Source organism: Sinocyclocheilus anshuiensis, unplaced genomic scaffold (assembly GCF_001515605.1).
Source record: "Sinocyclocheilus anshuiensis isolate Anshui unplaced genomic scaffold, SAMN03320099.WGS_v1.1 scaffold890, whole genome shotgun sequence".
Classification (NCBI taxonomy): Eukaryota; Metazoa; Chordata; class Actinopteri; order Cypriniformes; family Cyprinidae; genus Sinocyclocheilus; species Sinocyclocheilus anshuiensis.
Genome location: NW_015537986.1, coordinates 402,264 through 428,417, shown reverse-complemented (window position 1 = coordinate 428,417; position 26,154 = coordinate 402,264). Strand labels below are relative to the sequence as shown.

General features: G+C 37.3%; 1 protein-coding gene across 1 annotated transcript; it reads left to right on the top strand.

Moving 5' to 3' along the window:
• Positions 1-5,383: 5,383 nt before the first annotated feature.
• LOC107674616 (signal transducer and activator of transcription 5B-like) lies at positions 5,384-24,229 on the top strand. Its single transcript, XM_016468645.1, has 19 exons — positions 5,384-5,494; positions 8,682-8,817; positions 8,926-9,082; positions 9,426-9,515; positions 9,614-9,788; positions 11,148-11,278; positions 11,449-11,600; positions 16,014-16,169; positions 16,265-16,444; positions 17,638-17,725; positions 18,292-18,414; positions 18,525-18,617; positions 20,476-20,682; positions 21,163-21,257; positions 21,331-21,473; positions 21,915-22,070; positions 22,432-22,489; positions 23,390-23,494; positions 23,616-24,229. Exons 2-19 carry the CDS (start codon positions 8,690-8,692, stop codon positions 23,737-23,739), a joined length of 2,361 nt encoding a protein of 786 aa, XP_016324131.1. The 5' UTR covers positions 5,384-5,494; positions 8,682-8,689; the 3' UTR covers positions 23,740-24,229.
• Positions 24,230-26,154: the final 1,925 nt, after the last annotated feature.

Here is a 26,154-nt window from a genome sequence, read left to right as displayed (position 1 = left end):
GTACCTATTTTTAAGTTGTTAATAGAACTCATGATTAACTATATTGTTTTATGTATGTGTGTGTGTGTGTGTGTGTTTTGTATTGAAACAAACAAACTGCAACATCTGAATGAAGGTGGAAAGGGGCCTGAATCTTTCGAAGGATGATTTTCAACTTTAGGTAAGAAAAAGTACTTTTTTAGTTTGTTAATAGAACTCATAATTAACTTTTTTTTTTGGTATTGAAACAACAAATTACAACATTTGAATGGACCACGGAAAGTGGCCTGAATCTTTCTTCAGGTAAGAAAATTAAATTACCTATTTTCAGGTTGTTAATAGAACTAATAATTGGCACTATTGTGTTTTTGTTGTTTGTTTGTTTCTTTTTATGTATTGAAACAGCAAACTGCAAAATTTGAATGGACATGGAAAGCGTCCTGAAGGAAGCTTGAATCTTTTTTCAGTTTCAATTTATACAAGATACAGTATGTACAAACAATATGAGGAATTGTGCAAATGCACTTTGAATCTCATTTGACACAATAGCAGTAACGTATGGAAGTGATAGTCTGAGCCTCAATCATCATGCCGGACCACTGGATGAACATCTCACGCATTTGGTACACAAAATCAGAGACACTACAGAAATTTTGAAGTCGTCATCTGATTGATTCATTTCTACAGGATTTCTGGAAAATGTGTGTGTCAGATTTTTTTTAACGTCATCATATTTTTGTCTTTGAAGGGGCTCCGAACTAGAAACAATAGTAATACCATATACCTTTTTCTTCTTTTATAGATGAATAAAAATTAATAGGTTTCCCTATCAGATGGCAACATATATGCACAATTGCCATTAGAAAGTGTGTTTAGTACAACATTAAGCTTACGTATTTGGGGATATTGCAGTAATATAATGAAATTAACCCTATAAAGCCTGTATCATATTTGATATGTGAATTTATAAGACCACTAAATTATCAGCATGATCAGAACTTTGCTGAAAAACCTGTTGCACACAATCTATTACATGCTTTGTGTTGTCTGATTAAGTTCATATTTTTAGCAGCACCTTTTTTTTGTTTTGAAGTTTTATAAGTCACTTTCATATTGTTAGTTACATTTAAAAATGAACATTTACTAGACTGAAGCAACTTCGGTTTACTTGATTATACATACATAATTATTTTAGAACAATCATGTTAATATTTGAGTTTCAAATGATACATCATCATATTGCTTTGTATTATGTTTTGGTCCTGACAATAAAGACTTAAGAGTTTTGGTCATAAAGTTAAGCATTATATAACATCTTACAGACATATTGTGAAATGTAGAGGGATTTATATGCATTTTATGTAAGTAGTCTGCTGTGTTAAAAAGACTTTTATTGCATTACAAACTATCAGAAATACATCTTTTTGACCATATAAATACCAGCAAGTGCACACAATTCGGTATTTTTTGGGCCTCTGAATAAAGGTTTTGCTCCTCCTTCACTATCCAAATTCTCACTATGTTATATTATATGAGCCATAAAACACATATATGTATCTGTAACATTGGGAGAGGTGTGACAAAGCAGTAGTAGATTCAAGTGCAGGCTTTATTTGAAAGAGTGGTCAAAACAGGCAGGGTCAAACAACAGTAAACAGGTAAAATCTAGGATGAGACAATAGAGTAATCCAATGAACAGGTGAAGGTCAGAGCAGGCAGCAAAAAAGGAAAAAGTCCAGGGTCAAAAACAAGGCAAGGCAACAAGGAACTGGGAAAACACAGGAACTTGGGAACGCTACAGGCTAGACAATACTGAGTAGTGTGTGTGTGTGTGTGTGTGTGTGTGAGTGCATCTTATATTGTGTGAGACTGATGAGGTAATGAGATACAGGTGATTGCAGGGAGAGTCCAGCCTCGTCAGGCCCAATCATCTCACACACCCGTTCACAATCACCGGAGTACTAATCAGCCACACCTGTCACCACCTCATCAGCACTAGCTTTAATGCACAGTCACTGCAGTCATCCTCTTCAGCCCGATCCGCAAAGGAACCCGTCATCACGTGAGCCCGATCCCTTCCATTCCATAGACTGTTGCTCTAACCCGTTTGCTCTCCCTCTCTCTCTCTCTCCCAGCACCTGTTCAATAAAGCTCTCTGTTTACTTTACCTCTCCGTCCCTGGTCTCCTTCTGTACTGTGACAGAAGACCAGACCACAACTTACCCACTTTATGGAGCCACAACCACCGGACCCCCCATCACTGGAGGATTTAATCCACGCCATCCGTATGCCCATTGAATCTGCCTCCCACAGTCCCATGGCACGACCCGCTATCTTCTACGGCAAGGCGGCGGATTGTGGTGGCTTCTTATTACAATGTTCCCTATACTTCGAGATGCAGTCACAAGCCTTTCCCAATGACCGCGCCAAGGTGGCCTTCATGATCTCTCATCTCGCCGGCCGCGCTCTTCACTGGGCCCAGTCCATGTGGGACAGTAACAGTCAGGCCCTTCGCACTCTATCTACGTTCACCGCCCACTTCAAGGAGGTGTTTAGTCACACCGCGGCTGAGATATCCGTGCATGACCAGCTCTTCCGTATCCGTCAAGGCAAGGCCTCCGTGAGCGAGTATGCCATTAAATTCCGCACTCTGGCGGTGGCGAGTGGATGGAACGAAGTGGCCTTACTGACTGCATTCCGGCAAGGGCTAAACGCTGACATTCGCCTTCAAATGTTGATATTTGACGACACCGTGGGATTAGAGAGTTTCATTCAAAAGGCGATCAAGATCTCCCAACATCTCCTGGCCTGTACCCCGATCCAGCCACCCGCCTCACCGAGCATATCCGCCTCACCGGCTCCAGCACCAGAACCCATGCAAGTGGATTCGTACCATCTCACCCATGCGGAGCGTTCGCGGAGGATAACCACCGGACTGTGTCTGTATTGTGGGGAGCAGGGACACTTGATTCGCTCGTGTCCTATCCGTCCCTCACGACCCTCGGTGAGTACTATCCAGCTCAGCCCTCAAATTGCTACCTTGACTAGAATGAATGTATCATTAATGTCATCTCACCAATCCCTTTCAGCGCAAGCCCTTGTAGACTCTGGTTCTTCGGGGAACTTCATATCCCGCAACACACTCCAACGACTTCAACTACGACCACTGAAATATGCCCATGTCCTTAATATCCTTACCATCCAAGGAAAGCCGTTGGGTCGTGGGAAGATCCAGCTATGCTCCCCCACCATCACGCTCCGCATAGGGTGCCTTCATGAGGAAACCATCTCGTTTCTGGTGCTGGAGAATTCCACAGCGGAAATCATCCTGGGGCGCCCCTGGTTAACCCAACACGCACCCATCATTAACTGGTCCGCCGTAGGAGTAGGAGCGGTGCTCTCCCAGCAGTCTGGAGAGCCTCCCAGCCTCCATCCCTGTGCATATTTCTCCCGCAAGCTTTCCCCGGCACCGTTTCAGTGCGTACTCGGTTACCAACCTCCCCTATTCCCGTGGACGGGAGAACCCTCAGACGTTTCAGCGGTGGATCACTGGTTCCGAGAGAGTGAGAGGGTCTAGGACTCAGCACATGTCCATCTCCAGCAGGCAGTTCGGAGATTTCAGTACTGTCAGGGAGAGTCCAGCCTCGTCAGGCCCAACGACAAGCCAGCCAAACGGGTAAAACCAAGAAACAGGAAAGAGATAAAGATAAAGATAAAAAAATAAAAAAACCCGAGACACAAACCAGAGAGAATGCTCAGAAATGCAGTTACAACTAACAAGACTTCGCAATGTGATTCTGAAAACACAGGGCTTATATAGGCAGATGTAACGGGGTAACAAGACACAGGTGAATGCAATAAGTGATGAGTCCAGGCAAAGGATTATGGGGAATGTAGTCTGTGAGAGTGTGCCAAGAGTCAGGTTGGAGTGCCCTCTGGTGGAGCTCATGGGCACTCCAGCTGGTGATCGCGACAGTATCAAATATTATATGCAACATAAAACACTATATACTATACTATATGACTATAATTTTGTATATCAGGCTTTACAGGGATAGAAATTACTTGTTGGATCCTTAAAACCTCAAAAAGGGGTGTGTGATTGATTCAGTCCATGTCATCAAGAAAAATCTAACTTCAGCCAGGGTGCCAAAGTTGGCAACCATTATATTTGTTCTAAATCATTGTTAATTTACATAATGACTTCACTTTAAATGTCCCAGAAGACAAAATTAATAAAAAAAAGAGAGATAAATCTTTTGCATTACTTTTTAATTGTCCGTACAATGGATAATAATGAGCACAAACTTTTTTTTACCAATATACTTTACAATATTTTCTTATGTGTTCCACAAACAAAGTCATACAGGTGTGATGTGAGGGTGGGTAAATTATTATTATTTTATTTATTTTGAGTGGTTTATCCTTTAAAAGCCCACTTATTTTAATGATAACTGCCATTCAGCTTATACGGTGTCTCTGGACAGCTTCCAAATGTACCAAACTTCTCACACACTGTAAGAGCTCTGCATACTGTCTCATATGCCCATATACTGATTAAATGTCCTGCTTATCCCTTTCTCACAATCTCTTTATATTTCATAATTATTTTCATTTATGGATTTGCCCCAATACTGTTATACTTCCTAGATTTCTAATGTATTAATGTCCTATATATTAAGGTCTGCATTGTATATTTAATGCTGTTCAATGTAGGAGTGACTGTTCACTAGATCAATCTTATCTGACCAATAAAACCCTATTCTGATACACATTAAATTGAGCCACCATGATATTATTTAACCAACTTGTCACAGTTGCAGGAGAAGCTCGACTGATTTATTGATTACTACTGAGTTTTATTTACTAGTGTATTCTTAATTATTATTTGTATTCATTATATTTAACTTTACATTAATTATATATAATTATTTATATTTAATTCACTTGGTGAAAATATAATTACTGAATTTTACTTGTTAAAGCACATTTATTATTTGTTATAACACATTTATTTGTTTATTATTTATTTGTAACACATTTATTTAACACATAAAACAACAGAGCTGACCAAAGTGCTTCACAATTAGAAAATTACAAAAAAAAGTATAATGATAACCCCATCAACACATTCAGTAGACACTTTAACAAAACAATCTAAACTGTAGTCTATCAAAAAAAAAAAAAAAAAAAGTTCTAAATGCCAGAATGGATATCTACAGTACTCAAGATTACCCCACTTCAAATTCAATACAGGTTTCAGCTGATACTATAGAATCTCCACTGAAAAACTGAACTAACATAAAGGGAAAGATTAATAAATTATTTAATGAAATAGTTTATTAAAATAAAATAAGATCTTGTGGTGGGCAGCAGATGTCAGTGTAGGTGTGTTCAGCTCAGAGTTGCTGTGGTGATTTTGTGCAGTTGAGCTCATGGATGGATAAACCCTGTCAAACGTTTAACATCTACAAATCATCATCAAATCGTTCGGCTGCAGGTCTCCGTTAATGCTGTGAGCACATGTTTTATCACTTTTATTATTCAGTTGTTCTCATGCGACTGGTTTCAGCTGACTGTGCATTATGAAGTACTTTAACTAGTTAGCTTAGCAGACGTTAAACTGCTCCAGAGTGATAATGTATCATGTATCCAGATGCAAATACAGGTTTATTTGGTTTATGACACCGGTAAACTGTCAGATGTAAACGCTACAGTTTTAAACACTTGTGTTTGTATGTTTTATCCTTAGGGTCGAGCTAATGCTAGCTGACAGTGCTAATTGCTAATGCTAACTAAACATCTCATGAGCCGTTAAATTCATCATCTGAAAATAAACGTGTAGTGTAGAGGTTTCATACCATAAAACATGATTTCGGCGATGTTTCATTTTAGTTTGCCTGTAGTCTTAAAGTTAACTCACTTCTTGAGTTTAAAGCAACAAGTTTGTGCTGATGCTAATGTTTGTGTATGCTAATGTAGTATAGTCTCAAAAACAGGAATACAAACACATTTTCTATTAAAAATAAAATAATATTAGCTTAATTAGTCCGTGAGTCTCAAGAGCTACCTAAATATCAGTTTTTGGCGTCATAGCCTTACAAAAAAGTACCGTGATTTACTATGGTGAAATTATGGTATCATGGTGAAATGATAGTACTAATTACCATACTAGTACTAACTGATTCCATGGTATTTACATGCTTCATCGAAAATACTCTTCTTTAGAATGTGTGGGCACATGCAGCATGTTTGGACATTGTTAGCTTGACAAAAACACAATATTAGTTGAAACATACCACCATACTGTTCTGTTTTGCAGTATGTTTAAATTTAATGTAGAGTAGGGTTGTGACGGTGAGGAAATTTTCCCACCGGTTAATTGTTGCGGCCTAACACCGGTTATCACCGTCTGCACCATCTATCGCGGCAAGCCTAATGTAGAGATGCAACGATTGCAATTTTCTTGGCCGATGCCGATTTTTGCCGATTCCGATTTTCTTTCTAAGAACTATAATTGGCAGCATATACAAACAAAAATCTATTTTTTTTTTCAATGCAAGATTTTATTTCCATAATAAAAATTTTAAAAATTAAATATCGCAACTTCCTCCAAACTGCACTGTTACAGGATGTTCACTTAAACAACTCTCAAAATAAATTGCTCTGTGTCTGGAAAGAACTAGAAATAACTAAAATGAGTTGCTGTAAATAACAAAACAGATGTCATTTTCCACTGTTTATAAATGGGCAATTTTTTTCTAACCTTATTAAATGTATGTGTCATCTTTCATGTCAAATTCTTACATTTTATCAGTTAATTCAGTTAAAATAATAAGACCCTGTAGAGTTTGTTACTATTCAAATGAAATCAGTATCAACAAACTCCATCTTTCCACTGCAGAGGAAACAAAGAAGCTGTAGATGAATACATTAGATGTATTTACACAGCCTGTTTAATGAAGCTGAGAGTAACAAAACACTGCTGTGTTGCTCGGAGAAACAACAGTTATGCTGTGTTATATATATATATTTTATTTTATTTTATTTTTTTCTACTGCAGTATGCTTCTATAACTTTCTGTGAGTTACTTTTTAAGTCACCCAGCGCGAGTCTCATTTCCAGTAGCGTATTAGCATTAAGTGACATGGCATCTGACTTACGGAAGCCATTGGCACATGCCACTATGCATTGGCACACTTCTGGTTTTCACTGTAATGTGTCAGTGGAGAGTGTGCCACTCTCTGACATTGTCACAGAACATGTCACCGTATGTTGCGGCAGTGACACTTCTGCTGTCAGCCTTTAATAAAAAAACTAAACTTTAATAAAAAAATCTCACATTGTTATAAAATGGTTTAATTTCTTATTGCATAATTCTATAAAAATATTTTTTTTAAATATTAAAGCCATAGATGAGATTTGCACTGATAAGAGGAATTATTTTTAGATTGCGATGACCAATGTTTTATTGATGATGCTGCATGCACGCAAGTAGGTGTCAGTACCAAAATCAAAGTAACGGATGCGACTGTAAATGCGGTAGCCTATTCGTATGATAGATTAATTCTGTGTGTTTCCTAGAATGGATAGTTTGCAGTGATCAGCAACATACAATAACACTGGTATTACACAACATTCAGTGGCACATGCCACTCAAATAGCCTACAACATGTTTGGAAAAAAATACTGACTTGTAAATACATATAATTGACATTTATTTAATAATCACTAAATTAGTCTATTTATTTAGGTTTTTCTGTCACAATAGTATAGCTGCACATGCCACAAGTGTCAGTGGAGAATCACGAGTGGCATGTGCCAATGGATTTTCAGTGTCACTGACATTGTCGCTATTTAAATACATATTTAGAATAGGCCTATGTATTTAAATATAGATTGTAAAAAGTAGGCTATATAAAACAAAACTTATGATACATATAAATACATAATACACAAGATAAATATTAAAACATGAAGAAGCCTAATGGTTAATCCTATGTTTGACAGAAACGTATCCTCAATTAAATATAGTTCTGCCGTTAAGTGTGTGTGTGTTACACAGTCTATGTTATACTCTGGCTGACAGCAACAGTGTCACTGCCAGAGCATACTGTGTGGGAAAGGAAAAATTGAAATCGCATCATATGACCCCTTTAAAGCCACAGTGACAAGCTAAAGAAACAATTTTTACACATTTTTTTCTGACAGAGTATGTGTCACAGTAGGGAAGAAGAGACTATAGCAACTTCTGTTTCATGCTGATTTTAAGAAGCTGTTGACAGCATTCAGTGTGTTCTCTGCAGTATTCAATAGAAAGTAAGCTATGTTCCATTTAGAACACAGTCAGTGCCAACTGTGCCTATTCACATATTGTTAGGTAGTATACGTGTTTTAGTTAGTATGCATGCTTGTATTTCAACATGAATCAAAACATCCTAATGAAAGCTTATGGTCACAATGGAATGTTAGTTTACTGCGTACTGCGCTGTGTATACTGTTTTAGAAAATAAAATTGTAAAAGTTAAATGCATCAATATGGTTCAGTTATTGTCTGCATTTGTATTATTTGCATTTTTAATCCAATTTTGTATTCATCAAACGCTGGAAACAGAAGGTCATGTTGAGCACATTTCATTGTGGGATACTGTTTTCATACCATTCTTAAAGTTACAAGTGCACATCTCGGTCTGTCTGTTCAGAGCCTGGTATGGCGCTGTGGATTCAGGCACAGCAGCTGCAGGGGGATGCCCTGCATCAGATGCAATCTCTCTATGGGCAGCACTTCCCCATCGAGGTGCGCCACTACCTGGCGCAGTGGCTGGAGGCTCAGCTGTGGTGAGCTTTTTTGCTCCACTAGCAGCTCAGATCTGTGTATGTAATAAAATCTGTTTACTTTCATAGCAGGGCATGAAATGGACTGAAGAGTATTTGTGTCGTGTGCAGGGATGCCATCGACCTGGAGAACCAGCAGGACGAGTTTAAAGCAAAGCGTCTGCTGGATGGTCTGATCCAGGAGCTGCAGAGGAAGGCAGAGCATCAGATGGGTGAAGATGGTTTCCTGCTGAAGATCAAACTGGGTCATTATGCCACACAGCTGAAGGTACAGACCAGATGCAGTTAGTTATGAGAGATCGAGTCTCTGTATTTCTCTGTTTTGATAACTGACAAGCGCTGCCACTTTGTTTCGAATGAGAAAATGTTTAAAACGCACCAAAAGCAGAACAGCACTACTTGTTGGAACCGTGCCGCACAAACCATTATTAACTCAGAAAAAAAATCAGAAATAAAAACACTTTTATTTGTTAAAAAATAAAATAATATTGGTTCACATATACACAGACTAAAGTGACACATCATTCAAGGTCTGTTGCATGTTTCATTGCAAAAGATTTGTACCTCTGTTGAATTGAATTCATACCAATGATGATCCTATGTTTTTTTAGAGCTCCTATGACCCTTGCCCTCTGGAGCTTGTGCGGTGTGTCAAACACATCCTGTACACGGAGCAAAGACTTGTAAAGGAAGCATCCAACGTAAGTCACACATGCAGCTTCTTTGGTTGTTGATTTACACTGAGGATGTCATAATTGGATAGTGAGCAAGTGATATCTTGTTTGTTTGTCGCAATCAGGCCAGCAGTCCGGGGTCAGGTCCGGTAGATGGGACCCCTCAGAGATATCAGCAGATCAACCAGACGTTTGAGGAGCTACGTGTTATGACACAGGACACAGAGAATGACCTCCGCAAGCTACAGCACAGTCAAGAGTACTTCATCATTCAATACCAGGAGAGCTTGAGGATACAGGGTATGAACATATGCTGTCCTAATCCTCACATCCAGTATCATTTACATATCATATACAGTGAGTTTATTCCATATTAAACTACAACACCACTGAATGCTTGATTCAGAAACTTTTTAGAGTAAATTTTAAATAAAATATGACATACCTTTGATGTCTACAAATAAAGAGAAAATTTCTCTATCTATCTATCTATCTATCTATCTATATATATATACAAAATTATAAACGCAACACTTTTGTAAAAGCTGCCTTATTGCTACATTAAAGTAATGATGAATTGACATGGAACTTGTAGTTCAGTAAGTGAGTCATTTGTTGATTCAGTAGCCTCTCTGGAATTTGTTTCCTGTACAATGACTTAACTTGCTGCCTAACTACCATAGTACAATGCAAATTAACTAGCAACACACAACTGTTTACCAAAACGGTAGTAACATGTTCGCACAACCGTTGTTTGAACAACGTTGGTTCAACAATGTGGGACTGTCGTTAATGATGTCACACAGGTGGTGGAGTAAGAACTTCTACTAATTAGTTCATTCAAGATTGCAAATACTGTAAGGTTATTATAGTTCATTTACACAGAAACAACAGAAAACCGTTGAAAAACGTTTACATGCAGTATGTAATTGCTGTACACTTTACTCCTTCAGGCTATATGTGTTCATTCAGCCAGCGCATTATAATTTCTACAAAATTATGCTTTTACAAACATGGCATCAACCACACAACATCGAGATGCCGTGAATGTTCATTGGCTTCTTAGTTTGGTTAACGCTAAATAATTGAACTGTTTTAGTACTTACGACGACTTATGAGGTACTAATGAAATTTTGGGAAACACACACTTAACTGATTATGTGAAAAAATGGTCAGACTGATTCAAACCCATAACTTTTGAGATTGCAATTTTTTAAACAATTTATTAAAAAAAAAAAAAAAGACTCCTAAGAGTGACCATTCTTGCTTTTTGAGGTCCACCCTTCTGCAAAGTTTAACTCCAACCCTGATAACAGAGTCTTCAGGGTTACTAGAAACTTCCAGACAGGTCTGTTGGAGATAAACTCTGCTGGAAAATAGCTTCTCCAGGAGCAAGATTGGACAAAACTGGACAAATGGGACAATATTGCCTGGTCTGATGTGCTTAGCGATGTCCATTGTGTGAACAAATCATCTTTTGAAACAGTCGAATCAAACCGAGTCAAGTTTTGAACATGTTGAACTCAAGCCGAGTGAGTTGTTCTGATATAAATAGCAAAAATGTGAAAAAAACAAAGCTACACAGGAAATGCTGTTGAGTAATGTGTCATTGAACTGTATTTTTAAATGATTAATTGAAGTTTTCTCTTTGTCGAATAGCTCAGTTGAGTAGTTTGGCCAGCATTCCTCCAGCTGAGCGTGTTCAGAGAGAATCAGGTCTGCAGAGCAGGAAGTCAACACTAGAGGCCTGGCTCACACGAGAGGCCAACACCTTACAGAAATACAGACAGGTACACTGAATCCATATGATACGCATATACGCATGTATGTTTTTATTTTTTTATTTTTTGCTTGCAACAGTATAAAATCAGTAACAAATGTTTTGTTTGTTTTCAGAAGCAGAAGCAATATTCTCCATCATATCCATTGGTTGAAAAACATAATGTGTGTTTGTGTATAGGAACTGGCAGAGAAGCATCAGAGGACTCTAGCTCTGTTGCGGAAACAGCAAACTGTGATCGTAGATGATGAACTGATTCAGTGGAAGAGACGACAGCAGCTCGCAGGCAATGGAGGACCATCAGAGGGAGGACTGGACATACTGCAAGCCTGGTACTGATGCACAATATACACACACTTACACATGTTTACAGGGCCTGAGGGAGTACCATAGACTCTTTTTATAAGCGAATTATTATGACTTACCCTGACACAAACCCTGAGGCCTGTTTCACACCATAAACAAAGGCAGCTTACATGTTTTCTACCAACTGTTGACATATAGAGACATTTGTTATCAAAGTGTAAGTCAATATAAATTGCCATATTTTTTCTGAAAAAAAAAAAAAAAAATTGCACCTGAATGTAAGTCACACTTGGTCGCAATTGCATTGATGATAGAGAAAAAGGGATATATTACATTTTATTATTACATTCAGAAATAATGTAAAATACCAGTCAATAAAATAAAATTCTAAACACACACACACACACACACATAAATGTACTGTGGAACAGTCCTTAAAGGGATAGTTCACCCAAAAATGAAAATTACCTGATGATTTACCCTTAAGGCATCCTAGGTGTATATGACTTTCTTCTTTCAGACAAATTCAATCAAAGTTATATTAAAAAATGTCTTGGCTCTTCCAAGCTTTATAATAGCAGTGAATGGGTGTTATTTTTCAATAGTCCAAAAGAAGTCCAAAAAAGCGCATCCATCCATCATAAAAAGTGCTCCTCACGACTGCGGGGGGTTAATAAAGGCCTCCTGAAGTGAATCAAGATGTTTTTGTAAGAAAAATATCCATATTTAAAACTTTATAAACAGTAATCTCTAGCTTCCGTTAACACCCTGATTGGATTTGTCTCAAAGAAGAAAGTCATATACACCTAGGATGCCTTGAGGGTGGGTAAATCATGGGGTAATTTTTATTTTTGAGTGAACTATCGCTTTAAGACACTAAATGTTTAAAATAGTGGTCGACGATATATCGCCAAGACGATATATTGGCCGATTTTTGAAAATTTTTAAAGGGGTCATATGACGTTGCTAAAAAGAACATTATTTTGTGTATTTGGTGTAATGCAATGTGTTTATGGTTTAAGGTTTTAAACACATTATTTTACACATACTGTACATTATTTTTGCTCCTCTATGCCCCGCCTTTCTGAAACGCGTCGATTTTTACAAAGCTCATCGGTCTGAAAAGCGAGGTATGCTCTGATCGGCCAGCTATCCAGTGAGTTGTGATTGGACGAATACCTCAAGCCCCTTGCTATACTGTGATGCCGTGTCCCGGCGCGATGAGACAAAAACAATAAAACCCATTATAAACGAGGCATTTGTTGCATCCAGTGGGGACATAATTACTGATTATAATGACTTATACTGTATTTTTACGCGTTGCGTTGCATATAGCACCACGTAAACATAAAATCATGTCTGCATTTGTGATTGGAGAAATGAAAAACAACAAGTGCTACTCTACACTGCTCAAAACCCGCATTTGAATCGTCAGTGGCAAATTCTTTAAATATGAAAATGTACTTACAGGCTGTGAGTCAGAAGCGCCAGACTGTCCTTGCAAAGTTGGAATTGCCCCACTTTATAGAAACAGCCTTTGTGCACAGACGACATTGTAGGCTACTCTCCCAGGTCCAGGAAACAGTCCTCTGTAAAATGCGCTGCACACACACGAATATTTGGGTATCCAAACAAAGTAGTTTCGCTTTCACACGAAACACAGCGTCTCCATGACATGGCAGTGGCAACAATACTACAGCGAGAATCAATGTTACGCCTTCTTTCTTTGCGTGAACATTTGGGCGGTGTTATGCAAATCTTCCCACACAGTGACGTAGACATGTGGGGACGTTTAAACGAGGTGTTTTAAGAGGGCGTGGACGAGTCTTAACTTTTATAAAGAATATCTCTTTGGGTTTGAGACTTTAGTCTTTGCAACTTTAGGGATCTTATCTATTCACGAACAGCTTGTAACACTCCAAAGAGAAAGGAAAACTTTAAGTTGCATCATATGACCCCTTTAAATATCGGCATCGGCCGATATGTTTTTCTGTTTGGCCGATGTGTTTGAGGCGGTACTTTTATTTAGACAGCGCGCGAGACTTTTATTTTGACGGTGCTGAGAACAGCAGCGCCTGAGCACACAGTGTTCACGTTCTCTCTAGTCATCGTTTGCTGTCACTGTTTAACAGTTCTGTCTGATACGGATAGAAGTCTGTCTAATCCCATAGGAAAAATGTATTGCTTTTCCTAAGCTCAGGAGACTTAGATGAGATTCTCATATATCTCTCATTTTAGTATCAACAGCATTTCGGATGTTTCTCCTAAAATTCCTTAGGAGAAATGGAAGTAGACACAAATGAGACATGAGAAATATTTGAGAAAAAAAGAGTCAAAACAGCGAATGTGGTGGAAGAAACAGAATATCTCTTTATTGTCTTGCTGCAAACTATCAAGGATCCATTATAGGAATATTTCATTGCTCAGTGGTTGCTCTTTCTAATCTCAGGAGACTTAGTTGTGATTCTCATGTATTTCTCATTTTAGTCTCAGCTGTCTCAGATGTTTCTCCTAAAAATCCTTAGGAGAAATAAAAGTAGACACAACTGAGAAATGAGAAAGTTCTGAAAGAAAGGAATCCAAAATGACAATGGGAGAGAAACGTGTGAGAAACATGGGAGATCTCTTTATTGTCTTGCTGTAATCTCTTGCAAGACTCCATTATAAAAATGTTTTACTGTTCAGATATTGCTGTTGCTTTTTATTGCAATGGGGATTTTCACCTTTAATGGTCAGTCACATTTTCCAAACACACTAGAAAGGACTTACAAGTGCAAGATGCTTAGTAAAAGAGCAATACCTTTTTTTAAACAAATGTAACACTAGTGTACCGGGGTTTTTTTTTTGTTTTTTTTTGCTTTGTTTAGTATTAACACACTCTCACAATGGTCTTCTTTAAAGCTTTAGAAGAGATCTCAACAACTTTATACACTGTGCTCAGATATTTCTCCTTAGCTAGAGACTCTGGATCTCACACATTTGCCTCCTCAAAAGTTTTGAAGAGATCTTAACAACATCACACACTGTGCTCAGATTTTTCTCCTTAGCTAGACTCTGGATCTCTCACATTTGTCTCCTCAAAAGTTTAGAAAAGATCTCAACAACATTACACAGTGTGCTCAGATTTTTCTCCTACACTAAAGACTCGAGAGCTCTCACATTTGTCTCCTCTAAATTTCAGAAGTGATTTCAATAACTTTACAAAGTGTGCACCAAGTCAAATGACTCAATATGAGCTCAAACATGTCTACCATATAATATGTATTAATAATCAAATTAGTCAATTAATAATCAAGACTGAGTCATAAGCCATGTATGTGCCTTTCAGCAAAGAAAGCTCCAGGGTTACATTTTCTATAGATCAGTTTTGATTAAGGCATCCGTTACATTACTATTTCTAACAACAAATTATGTGCCTAAGAATTACATAAACATTGTCCCATAAAAAGTAACATTATCCTTATTTCTGCATAACTTCTCTCTCAATATAGCCTTTAACACTGAATTTATGATTTCCCCCCTTTATTTAGTGCTTTTCAAGTACTTGACTTGATGCACACTTTGTAAAGTTGTTGCGATCTCTTTTAAAGCATTACAGGAGACAAATATGAGACCCCCAGATTATTTAGCTAAAGAGAAACTTCTAAGCACAGTGTGAGATGTTGTTGAGATCTATAATCTAAAATTTGGAGGAGACAAATGTGAGAGATCCAGAGTCTCTAGCAAAGGAGAAAAATCTGAGCACAGTGTGCGATGCTGTTGAGATCTTGTTTGAAACTTTGGAGGAGACAAATGTGAGACCACCAGAGTCTTTAGCTAAGGAGAAAAATCTGAGCACAGTGTGTGATGTTGTTGAGATCTATTTTAAAGCTTTAAAGGAGACCATTGTGAGATTGTTAGAGTTTTTGTCTCAGGAGACAAGTTTGAGAAGCAGGAGACTCAAGCAAAAATCTCCATTCGATCTTAAAGTAAACTCATTTCTGTCTAGGAGAAATATTTGAGTTGTTAAAGAGATCTCACTTTTGATTTTTCTTTCCTATGGGATAATCAGATATAATTGTTAAAGGAATTAAAAGGTATACAATAAAGTATTATAATGATTGTTTTATATAGTAAAAAGGCAAACATTATAATACTTTCTCGTTTACCATAAGCATTCAGCAAATATGCATTTATATAATTTAAATAAATCTTTTATTGTTTAATAAACATTTAATTTCACAAACCATTTCTGTCCATGAAATGTCTGTGAAATTTGTTCAGTTTATATCTCAGTTGTTGGATCTATTTATGTTCATATAAATATTTACATGTTAGGAAATATAACATGTAAATGTTATATGCAAGTTGCACTGTGTCCACTACCTCACATACACAGTGCAACTTGCTTTGAACACGTTGGTGGTACAGTATTTTATGTTCTTGTTTTGTGAATGCAGGTGTGAGAAGTTGGCCGATATGATTTGGCAAAACAGACAGCAGATTCGCCGAGTTGAACACCTGACACAGCAGCTGCCCATTCCCGGACCCACAGAAGAACTGCTTACTGACCTCAACGCTACTGTCACAGACATCATATCAGCACTCGTCACCAGGTGTGTACTCAGTCACTGCCATCATTGGTCACTATCATTTCTCTCTCAGAGAAGCAAGGTTTTCAGTGGTGTCTTTGCTTCTGGTCTCTTTGCAGCACATTTATAATTGAGAAACAGCCTCCTCAAGTGCTGAAGACTCAAACCAAATTTTCAGCAACAGTTCGCTTGCTGGTCGGAGGGAAACTCAATGTCCACATGAACCCTCCACAGGTTAAGGCCACCATCATCAGTGAACAGCAGGCCAAGGCCTTACTGAAGAACGAGAACACCCGCAAGTAAGGTTACAAAACACTTAACTGCATTCAGACAGACCCTTACACTGTCCTACTCAAATAAAATGATACACTTTTCAGCAGCAACTGAATTTTTGTTTAACTACAGAAATTAAAACCAAGCAACTGACATAATGGCCTCATATGGCTTTGACTAAAACTCAACATGGAATAGATTTAGCATTTAGATTTAGATTTAGCTGCTTTATTGTGTAACATCAGGGACCTGTGCCTTAAAACCAGTTTAGGTGGCTAGCCAGGAAAGTTTTAGATTATTTTGTGCCAACCATTGGTTTTAGGTACTACAAAAGTGGGTCTGCTTTTACCGATGTTCATGGTCATAATCACGGATGCACATAAGATTTTCAGTCTGGTTTGCTTCTGGGTTTTCTGGGTTGCCGGCAAGTAATTATATGCATTGCCTGTTTTAGCACTGCTGAGTGAAGCGTATCAGCGAATGAAATGTCACAGTTTTGCATTCTGGCAGCACTTAGCCAAGATTTATGCTTTCAGTTTGAATGGAAATCTTACATAGTATTACAGTTAGTCAATCTAAAATGTATTAACAGCTGGCAGCCATGTCAGTTTGCAAATGAGCGGTTGCGCATGCGCACCACTTTTGTGCATCCCTGGTTGTAGTAACTAACCTCCGTAGCAGGATTTGTTCTCTTTCAGATTGCAAACAGATATTGAACCAGTCAGCAGTGAGTGCAATGACATGTCTGACTCTTCAAATCAATGCACACTTCACTGAGAATAGATTTAGAGATCATTTTCATTGAAATTAGGGGCCAAAATGAAATGAAATGAACTTTTTTACTCACCAGACAATTTGGCAACTAAATTAAGGGGACGTTTACATGACAGACTAAAAACTGAAAACTTTTTGTGCGTTTTGGCTGCTCATTCACATGACAACGGCATTTTGGGGGCCTGAAAACACAAAGAGGTACTCACTAGATTGGCGGCATAAAATTACAGCTCTGTATATCATTGTAACCGTTATATGTGTACCATGTATACTATGTATACTGTTACTTGTCGTGCAATGTCCTGTGTACTTACTGTTTTGAAATGGTTTTATGGATGTCACCACCAAGACATGTAGAGAAACACTGTTTTGTTTCTGAATGTGTGCATGTTTTTGAATGACAATAAAAAGTGACATGACTGTTTGTCCTCTCTTTTCACTGAAGTGACAGCAGTGGAGAGATTCTAAACAACAACTGTGTGATGGAGTACCACCAAACCACTGGCACCCTGAGTGCACACTTCAGGACCATGGTAACCTGTGCTTAAAGGCTTCACATTACACATTGTGTGTGTTTGCATGCACCACAAAATGCTGTTAACCCTATAAACCCTATAAACCTTTCTGTATCATATTTGATTCGCAAATTTCAGAGGCCTCTAAAATATCAGCTTGATCAAAACTTTGCTGAGAAACCTGTTATACACAATCTACTACATGCCTTCTGTCGTCTGATTGATAGTTCATACTTTTTAGCAAGTAAAAGGCCTTTTAGTATAATTCTACAAATGTCCCCCTTTTAAGGCTGTGGTACATGTGTCTTTTTACTGTGAAACCAGTTTTTATGAAGTAAACATAAGATTAACTTTTATACTGTTAGCAATATTACATGACTAACTACATGAAACACGAGCATGAGAAAAAAAATCATGAACAAATTTAGTCATTCTGCAGAAATTTGTTAATAAGGCCTAAAGATTATAAACGTTAAATTTTTTGCCTGCTGTTATTTGATGCAGTGGATGTTTTGGCATTTGATTAATCAAAAAAGTTTTATATATATTTTAATGATGATGACTTATTTCCCTCTTGTTTACAGTCTCTGAAGCGTATTAAGCGGTCAGACCGCCGCGGGGCCGAGTCAGTGACTGAAGAGAAGTTTACGGTTCTGTTTGAGTCTCAGTTCAGTGTGGGAGGCAATGAACTTGTGTTTCACGTGAAGGTAAAACGAAAACAGAAATTCTGTCAAAGTTATTCTTATTTGTTGAATTTTATTATGCGCCTTTGTATCATTCATAAATTTGTCCCTTTTTGTTTCTCTCTCTTGTGCAGACATTATCCCTGCCTGTTGTGGTCATCGTTCATGGGAGTCAAGATAATAACGCTACAGCAACTGTACTGTGGGATAATGCTTTCTCTGAGACAGTTAGTGGACACATCATTTACATATTCTTAGCATATTTCAACAAAATGTACTGTTCTCAGCTGATGTATCTTTTACCCTCCAGCTGATGGACATGAGAGGGTTGTCTTTTTATATTGCAAGATTACCCAGCTAGTAAAAATGTCATTTCATAATTTGAATAAAATCATTTCACCCGTTCTGTCTCTAACAAAAGTTTTTTTAGAAAGTTTGATTAGATATACTTCTCCATAAAAATACATTTATAAAGTTGTTTTGAGGCGACTTAACACAAATAGTCTGTTTCTGTTGTCTTCTAATCTGTCAGATATAATCCATTTACACTTTTAATGGATTTTCATTTATATTGTAAACTGATGTTGCTTGACTGGGATTGGAGTACACACCACTCTCTTAACAAGGTCCAGAATGTTTAAGTTCGTTTGGGGCTGGGCGATATGGCAAAAAAATAAAATCTAAATTTTTCCAGAACGTTTGACCAATTCTCGATTTTTAACTAGTCAACTTGAAAATGTAACTACAACATGATTCAAGTAACTTCTTTTTATATTAACCCTCTAGTTAAAGAAATTTCTATTTTAAGTGCACCACACATGAAGTTGTCAGCATGATGTAAATGTTAAACAAATCTCTTGTTAACGTTAAATATCTTCTACAAACTTGTCTTATACATGTTATATGTGACCCTGGACCACAAAACCAGTCTTAAGTGTCAATTTTTCAAAATTGAGATATATACATCATCTAAAAACGGAATAAATAAGCTTTCCATTGATGTATGGTTTGTTAGGATAGGACAATATTTGGCCGAGATTCAACAATTTGAACATCTGGAATCTGAGGGTGCAAAAAAATCTAAATATTGAGAAAATCGCCTTTAAAGTTGTCTAAATGAAGTTCTTAGCAATGCATATTACTAATCAAAAATTAAGTTTGGATATATTTACGGTAGGAAATTTACAAAATATCTTCATGGAACATGATCTTTAATTAATATCCTATTGATTTTTGGCATAAAAGAAAAATCGATCATTTTGACCCATACAATGTATTTTTGGCTATTGCTACAAATATACCCGTTCAACTTAAGACTGGTTTTGTGGTCCATGGTCACATATGTTCAGAAATAATACAAGGAAAATACTTAAAAAAAAATCTCAAAAGTCAAGGTAATTCAAATTCAAAATTACTTAAGGTATAACACCAGTAGACTATTATTAACTAGGCTATGAATGTTCTGTAAAAACCATGAATAGCAGCCTGTCACCATGATGCAAGCATGAAATTTCGAAAATACACTAGTAGTTCTTTACAGGTTTATATTCGATTGCGCTGATCATGGACGCGTTTGACTGTTGTGCTTATGTCTCTTGCAGCCTCTCGTGCATGAAACGGCATTCTAAAAACGCGGCGCTCAAGTTAAAAGAAGTTCAACTCCCATCTTCCTGCATTTTTTCCTATTCCACTGTCCGCGTCACATCTTTGTCAACACAAAAGCGCATTCTGTGCACCTTATGGTCCTTCACAGAGCGCGTCACACGTGAGCGGTTAATCATGTGCGCCAACATGCGGTTGGATCATTCTTTCCTCTTTACTGTTAACATTGGAATATTGTCACAGTGTCTAATTCTAACGTTTAGTAATATTTCTATTCAGTATCATGATTCCTCGATTTATAAAAAATAAAATCGTGGCAAAACATTAAATTCTAATTAATCGCCAAGCCCTAAGTTCATTTAACAACCAAAATGCAACAATGTGAAATGTCCTGAAAACATTTTGTGCTTGCAGTGTACTACAACATTCACAGCAGTACAGTACACACTTGTGCTCATTTGGTTCTTCATGATTTCTCCTTAGGGTCGAGTGCCATTTGTGGTGCCTGATAAAGTGCTGTGGCCACAGCTGTGCGAGGCTTTGAACATGAAATATAAATCGGAGGTTCAGAGCGACAGAGGCCTGTCAGAAGACAATCTGGTGTTTCTCGCTCAGAAAGCCTTCAGCAGCTCCAGCAATAACACTGAGGACTACTGCAACATGACCATCACCTGGTCACAGTTCAATAGGGTAACCATCACTAATAGCCAAACTGAACATCAGCTCTCTTATCACCTAAAGATGTTGTTCTTTGAGTTGAAATCAGACTGTACGCTTTGTTAACAAATTAGACTGAATCGGTTAAATTGACTGATGCATCCTTTTGTTATCATGAGACTAAATGAGCATGTTGCTAGTTTAATTTAAAATAATTTCATTTTAGAGGCATGCATTACATTTTATATGTTATACTGTGTGTCTGGGAACATGTAATTACACCATGACATAAACACAGAATATGTGATGCAAACATAAATAATAACTTGGACTTCCCAACACTAATGTGCAGCAACTAATCCTATTTTACATAGTCTCCCTTCAGAGCCATTACTTTAGTTTTTTTCCTCAGAACATCCAGTGTTGTAAAAGAAGAAAAGCAACCGAACATTTGAAATGAATGCAATATATCCAGTCTCGGGATCCAGACTTGGGTGTTTTTTGTTTTGACAGGAAAGTTTGCCAGGCAGGAACTTCACATTCTGGCAGTGGTTTGATGGGGTCATTGAGCTCATGAAGAAACACCTGAAGTCTCACTGGAATGATGGGTAAAGACTGATTCAGCACACTTCGCACACTAATAAGAGAACAATTGGTAAAATGTTGTATGTTTATCTGCAGAGCGATTCTGGGTTTCCTGAACAAGCAGCAAGCTCAGGACATGTTGATGTCCAAACCAAACGGCACGTTCCTTCTGCGCTTCAGCGACTCTGAGATCGGAGGCATCACCATCGCATGGGTCGCAGAAAACCCGAACAAAGCAGGTAAGGAGCACAGTAAATGTACAGATATGTTATCTGCACACTTATAACATATCTGTACATTTATCTAAACAATATTACATTTTTTTATCTATACTTCTATTTCTGTATATAGTACATTATTTAATTTCTGTTTTTTTTTCTTACATTAGTGTTATATTCCATCCCTACTGTGTTATTCCTATGTATGTCTGCACTATCATATATGTCTGCTCTATGTCTGTACTTTCTTCTACACTGGAAGCTCCTGTCGTCAAGTCAAATTCCTTGTGTGTGTAAATATACTTGGTAATAAAGCTCTTCTGATTCTGATTCTAAATGGTTAGTGAAGACAATACTAATGAGAACTCAGATGCATTCAGCCAAACGTGGGTCCAAGCTGAACAGAAATGCTTGACTTTACTCAGCAGCCATCATTCTGAGTATGTGTGTTTCATTATGCAGGAGAACGGATGGTGTGGAACCTGATGCCCTTCACTACTAAAGATTTCTCTATCCGCTCTCTGGCCGATCGGATCAGTGATCTGAATCATCTGCTCTTTCTCTATCCCAGCCAGCCGAAAGAGGAAGTCTTCTCCCGTTACTGCACACCTCCAAACTGTATGCATGTTTCTCTTGCAGACAGAAATATCATCAAATGATTGTATGCTTCATTGTTAGCATAGTTACAGTTAGTTAGCATAGTGTTTCCCAACTTTCAGGGATGCAGACTTGTCACCTTTCAGCGACAAAGGTTTTTAGAATTCAATGTAGGTCATTTGTGTAACTGGTGTAGATAACCAATAACAGACATGTCTGCTTAGCGTGTAAAAGAAATGGTTTTTAATTTAGTCAGAATCCACTCAAGCTTAACAGAGGCTTAATGACAGAGTTTAATATATGGATGCTTTGGTTCTTGTGAATTAAAGTGTTAAAGAGTTTCTATTAACAATCTTTAATGAGCATGATTTTGTTTTTTCAGCAAAAGCAGTGGGGGATGGATATGTCAAACCAGAGATCAAGCAGGTGGTGAAAGTTGAGTGAGTATTGTTCTCTTCTCTCAAGTTTTTAATATACAAAAAGTCAAAAACTGACCTGATTGATTATCATCAATAATTCCTGGATATTAGAGAAATGTGTTTCTACATGTTCCAATATATACAGTCGGATTTAAAGGGATAGTTCACCCAAAAAAATTTGCTGTCAATTTACTCTCAGGCCATCCGAGATGTAGGTGAATGTTTTTCTTCAGTAGAACAGTAAAGATTTTTAGATGAAACTGTGGTCCTTGGTGATTCATAAAATGCAAGTCAGCGGCTACTGGTTTTTGAGAATTAAAAAAAAAGCTTATCAAGGAACACAAAATTAATACCCATGGCCCCTGACAATATTTTGAGGTCTTATGAAGTGAAATGATTAGTCTGTGCAAGAAACTGAACATTATTTACAACATTATTACCTGTAATCTTTCTTTTATTGTATTACTGACTGTTTACTTGTCTTCAATAATTGTTTGAGGCTATTTACTTCTATTAGTAGGACTAGTATTAGTTTTTTTCCATCTATATACACACACACACGCACATATATATATATATAATCTCAATATGGACTAAAGGACTAGAGCAACCCTATTATGGACCCATACGTATGTATTTTTATTTCCTCACAGTGAATGCTAGTATCTAAGGGTGAAAATGGCCAAAATAATATCAGTATATTATAATAATTTAATTTAATAATGGAAATGATATGCACATTATATGTAATTATAATTATATGCACAAACTGTGGAATTTGAACACTTATTTGACACAATTATAATGTGTATTTGAATGCAATATACCGGAAGCATTACACATTCTCAGTTTATTGCAAAAAATTACTTAAGAGATCAGAGGTTAATACAGATGACCTGTATGCATTTTTTTCTTTCTCAGGTTTTCTTCGCCCAATCCTGAACCCTCTCCTGGGAATTCCTTCATGGAGCATGCAGCATCACCCACTGTCAATCAACACAATAACTTCACAATCTATCCATCAATGTAAGTTCTGAGGAACATCTTGTATATGGTTATTTTCTTTCCCATTGCTATCACTGTTGATCTCTGCAATAACGAACCCAGTGCATGACTGGTGTATGTGTGTGTGTGTGTGCATCTGAAGGAATGACTCCATGTTAGACACTGAAGGTGAATTTGATCTGGATGAGACCATGGACATGGCCCGACAGGTGGAGGAGTTCCTGCGACAGCCCATGGAAACCCAGTGGAGTGGACAACAGTCATGACCTTTAAGCTTGTGATCTCTAATGTGAACTACACAAAAACTCGATGGTTCCATTCCATATTTTTATCTTAACAAATGTTAAATGTTATGTTTGTCAAAGCTGATCAGTGGATGTGTAACTGCCTTTGCATTTTATATATAGTTTGATGTGTAATTTTCCATCATTAACCATTGAAGCACAATAGTCTGTCATGTGCAATGATACACTTCTATTTGGCTGAATATGAGTAGCTACTTTACTAGACAGTGTGGGTTTTCCACTTTAAATGCCCTTTATCTTGATTGTTATACTAGTCTTATAAAAATCTACTTGATCCAATCTTCAAGTCCAGTCACACAGTTGGCTACGACATTGAGCTTACAGTATTCAGGTGTCTCAATTTGTCCACCTCCAGTTACAATTTGTCCACCTTTACAGCTACATTCAAGGTTGCCATGTCTGTGAAACAAAACCAGCCCAATTGCTATTCAAAACTAGCCCGAAACTAGCCCAATCACATTTTTTCCCTCTGCAGTTTTCCCCTCCTTTGGCGGTCCGCTCTGTCGAAAACGCATTCCGTGGGGTCCCCCTCTGTCGAAATAGCGTTTCGAGGGTGGTGAGGGAGAGATTGATTTAACCTGCAGATTAAAAAGGTTGCATTGTGTAATTTCTGCAACTAGTGGCACTACACAGAATTGCAAAAAATGCTGAATGTATTCAATAGGTTTTCCACTCACCTTGTCCTGCATTGTCTACCAAACAGGTAGACCTGGCTGACCTGATAACTGTAGTTACAGCATCCCCTAGCATTGAAAATTTACGAAATGTATCATGTCACCTCAGAATATCCATGTGTTCTAAACCATCCACGCATTAAGCTGTTAGCTTCTGAAATTTGATTGGCAATTTTTAAGATTTGGGATTGGGGATGTTGTTGTATGGAAGCACTTCCTTTATCAAACGGTTGCTGAGTTACGATGTTTTTTTTTAGTTGTGTTGTCTCCTATGGGTGGAATTTGACACAATTTATCTTGAGAACAAACTGAAGAATCAAAATTCTTTCGATAACCTTTGTTTTTTTTTGGTTTTTTTTAATTTAAATTAGCCTCTTGGTTAAGGTTGAAGAGAGTACATTTTCAAGTTCAAATGCTCTATCCTACTTTTTCTTGGTCAGCTATTAGTAGGTGATTCCCCCAAAAGTGTGAACACTGTGACTCTGTAAAGCTTTGTAAATATCACTCTACCACCAACCCCATATAGCAACATTTCCTCAGCCAGTGGCTTGAGTTTGGGTCAGGACTGACTTCTTGTCTGACCAATGGAAGATGGAGAGGCTGAGAAACAAGAGAGGTGTTTAATTTGATTTTGACAGCAGTGTCTAGATTCAGCGTATTTAACGTATGACCTAACAATAGTTAGCTCATGTTGGTCATAAACAGCATCTTCTCTGATAAACAGGCGATCATGTTATGGTGGTTGGGTCTGTATGTACATTAACTTGAAAGGTGTCAATCAGTTGAAATAATTTATTATTGGTGTCTGAACTTTCTAGCATCTTGGCCATTTCTGATTATCTGACTCCCTCCCACCCCAGATACCAAATTTTCCCTGAGCCATTCTTCCTGTGCCTTAAACAGCTGAGGTTTGTCCAGTAGTTACACCAAAGTCTAGCGTTAGCCTGCAAATTTTTGGTCATTTTTAAATCCTCTCAGACTATATATATTGATCTGAAATTATTTGGATGCTGCAGTCTTTTTTTTCCCAGTAAATATCTCTAAAGAGTAATCAGTGTATTTGAGAGCCAAAATTGCACAAGATATCAGGAGTTGTTTGTGAAGTTTATTTTTTTATAACTCATTGGTAAATGCTTCTTTTAAACCTTTAAAGCCTTCTTGCCTGAATAGTGAAATTGGTTTTATAGATATCAAAGCAAATGACAATGTTAATTAGAAAAATCTGCCTTTAAAGGGCCAGTAAATTTTAAAAACAAAGTAATGTAAAATGTAAGAACTTCATGTCAGTCAAGATAAAGTCGCTCCCCTCAAGAACAGATCTCAGGAAAATACACATCAAAGAGTTGTTTTTATAATTACCTATGCAGACACAGAATTTTATATAAAAATAAACAAATATATATATTGAAAATATAGTTATAATTACTACAGTGCTATCTAAAAATAAATATACCGTTGCAATGCAAATAAATTGTGCTTGAATTATCTTTAGAGCAACTGAAACTTGGTTGTAAAGTGTTCCTAATGTGATGGCTTGGCTTTAGTGTCTGTCTTATTTTTTTTCTCTAAAATCTACTCTTTTGATCATTATTTGTACTTTTTCCTATTGTTGGAAATAACATGTCATTATGTTCTATATGTAAGGTATGATGTCCAGTCAACATAGATGAGAGGTTATCAGGACCCTGGCAATAAGTGCATA

What these genes read in the sequence shown, in the direction of transcription:
- LOC107674616 (XM_016468645.1), top strand. Translation starts at nt 8,690, where the DNA reads ATGGCGCTGTGGATTCAGGCACAGCAGCTGCAGGGGGATGCCCTGCAT. An exon ending in TGGCTGGAGGCTCAGCTGTG is followed by an intron (nt 8,818 to 8,925) that starts GTGAGCTTTTTT and finishes TGTCGTGTGCAG; the next exon opens with GGATGCCATCGACCTGGAGA. An exon ending in AGAAAACCCGAACAAAGCAG is followed by an intron (nt 21,474 to 21,914) that starts GTAAGGAGCACA and finishes TTCATTATGCAG; the next exon opens with GAGAACGGATGGTGTGGAAC.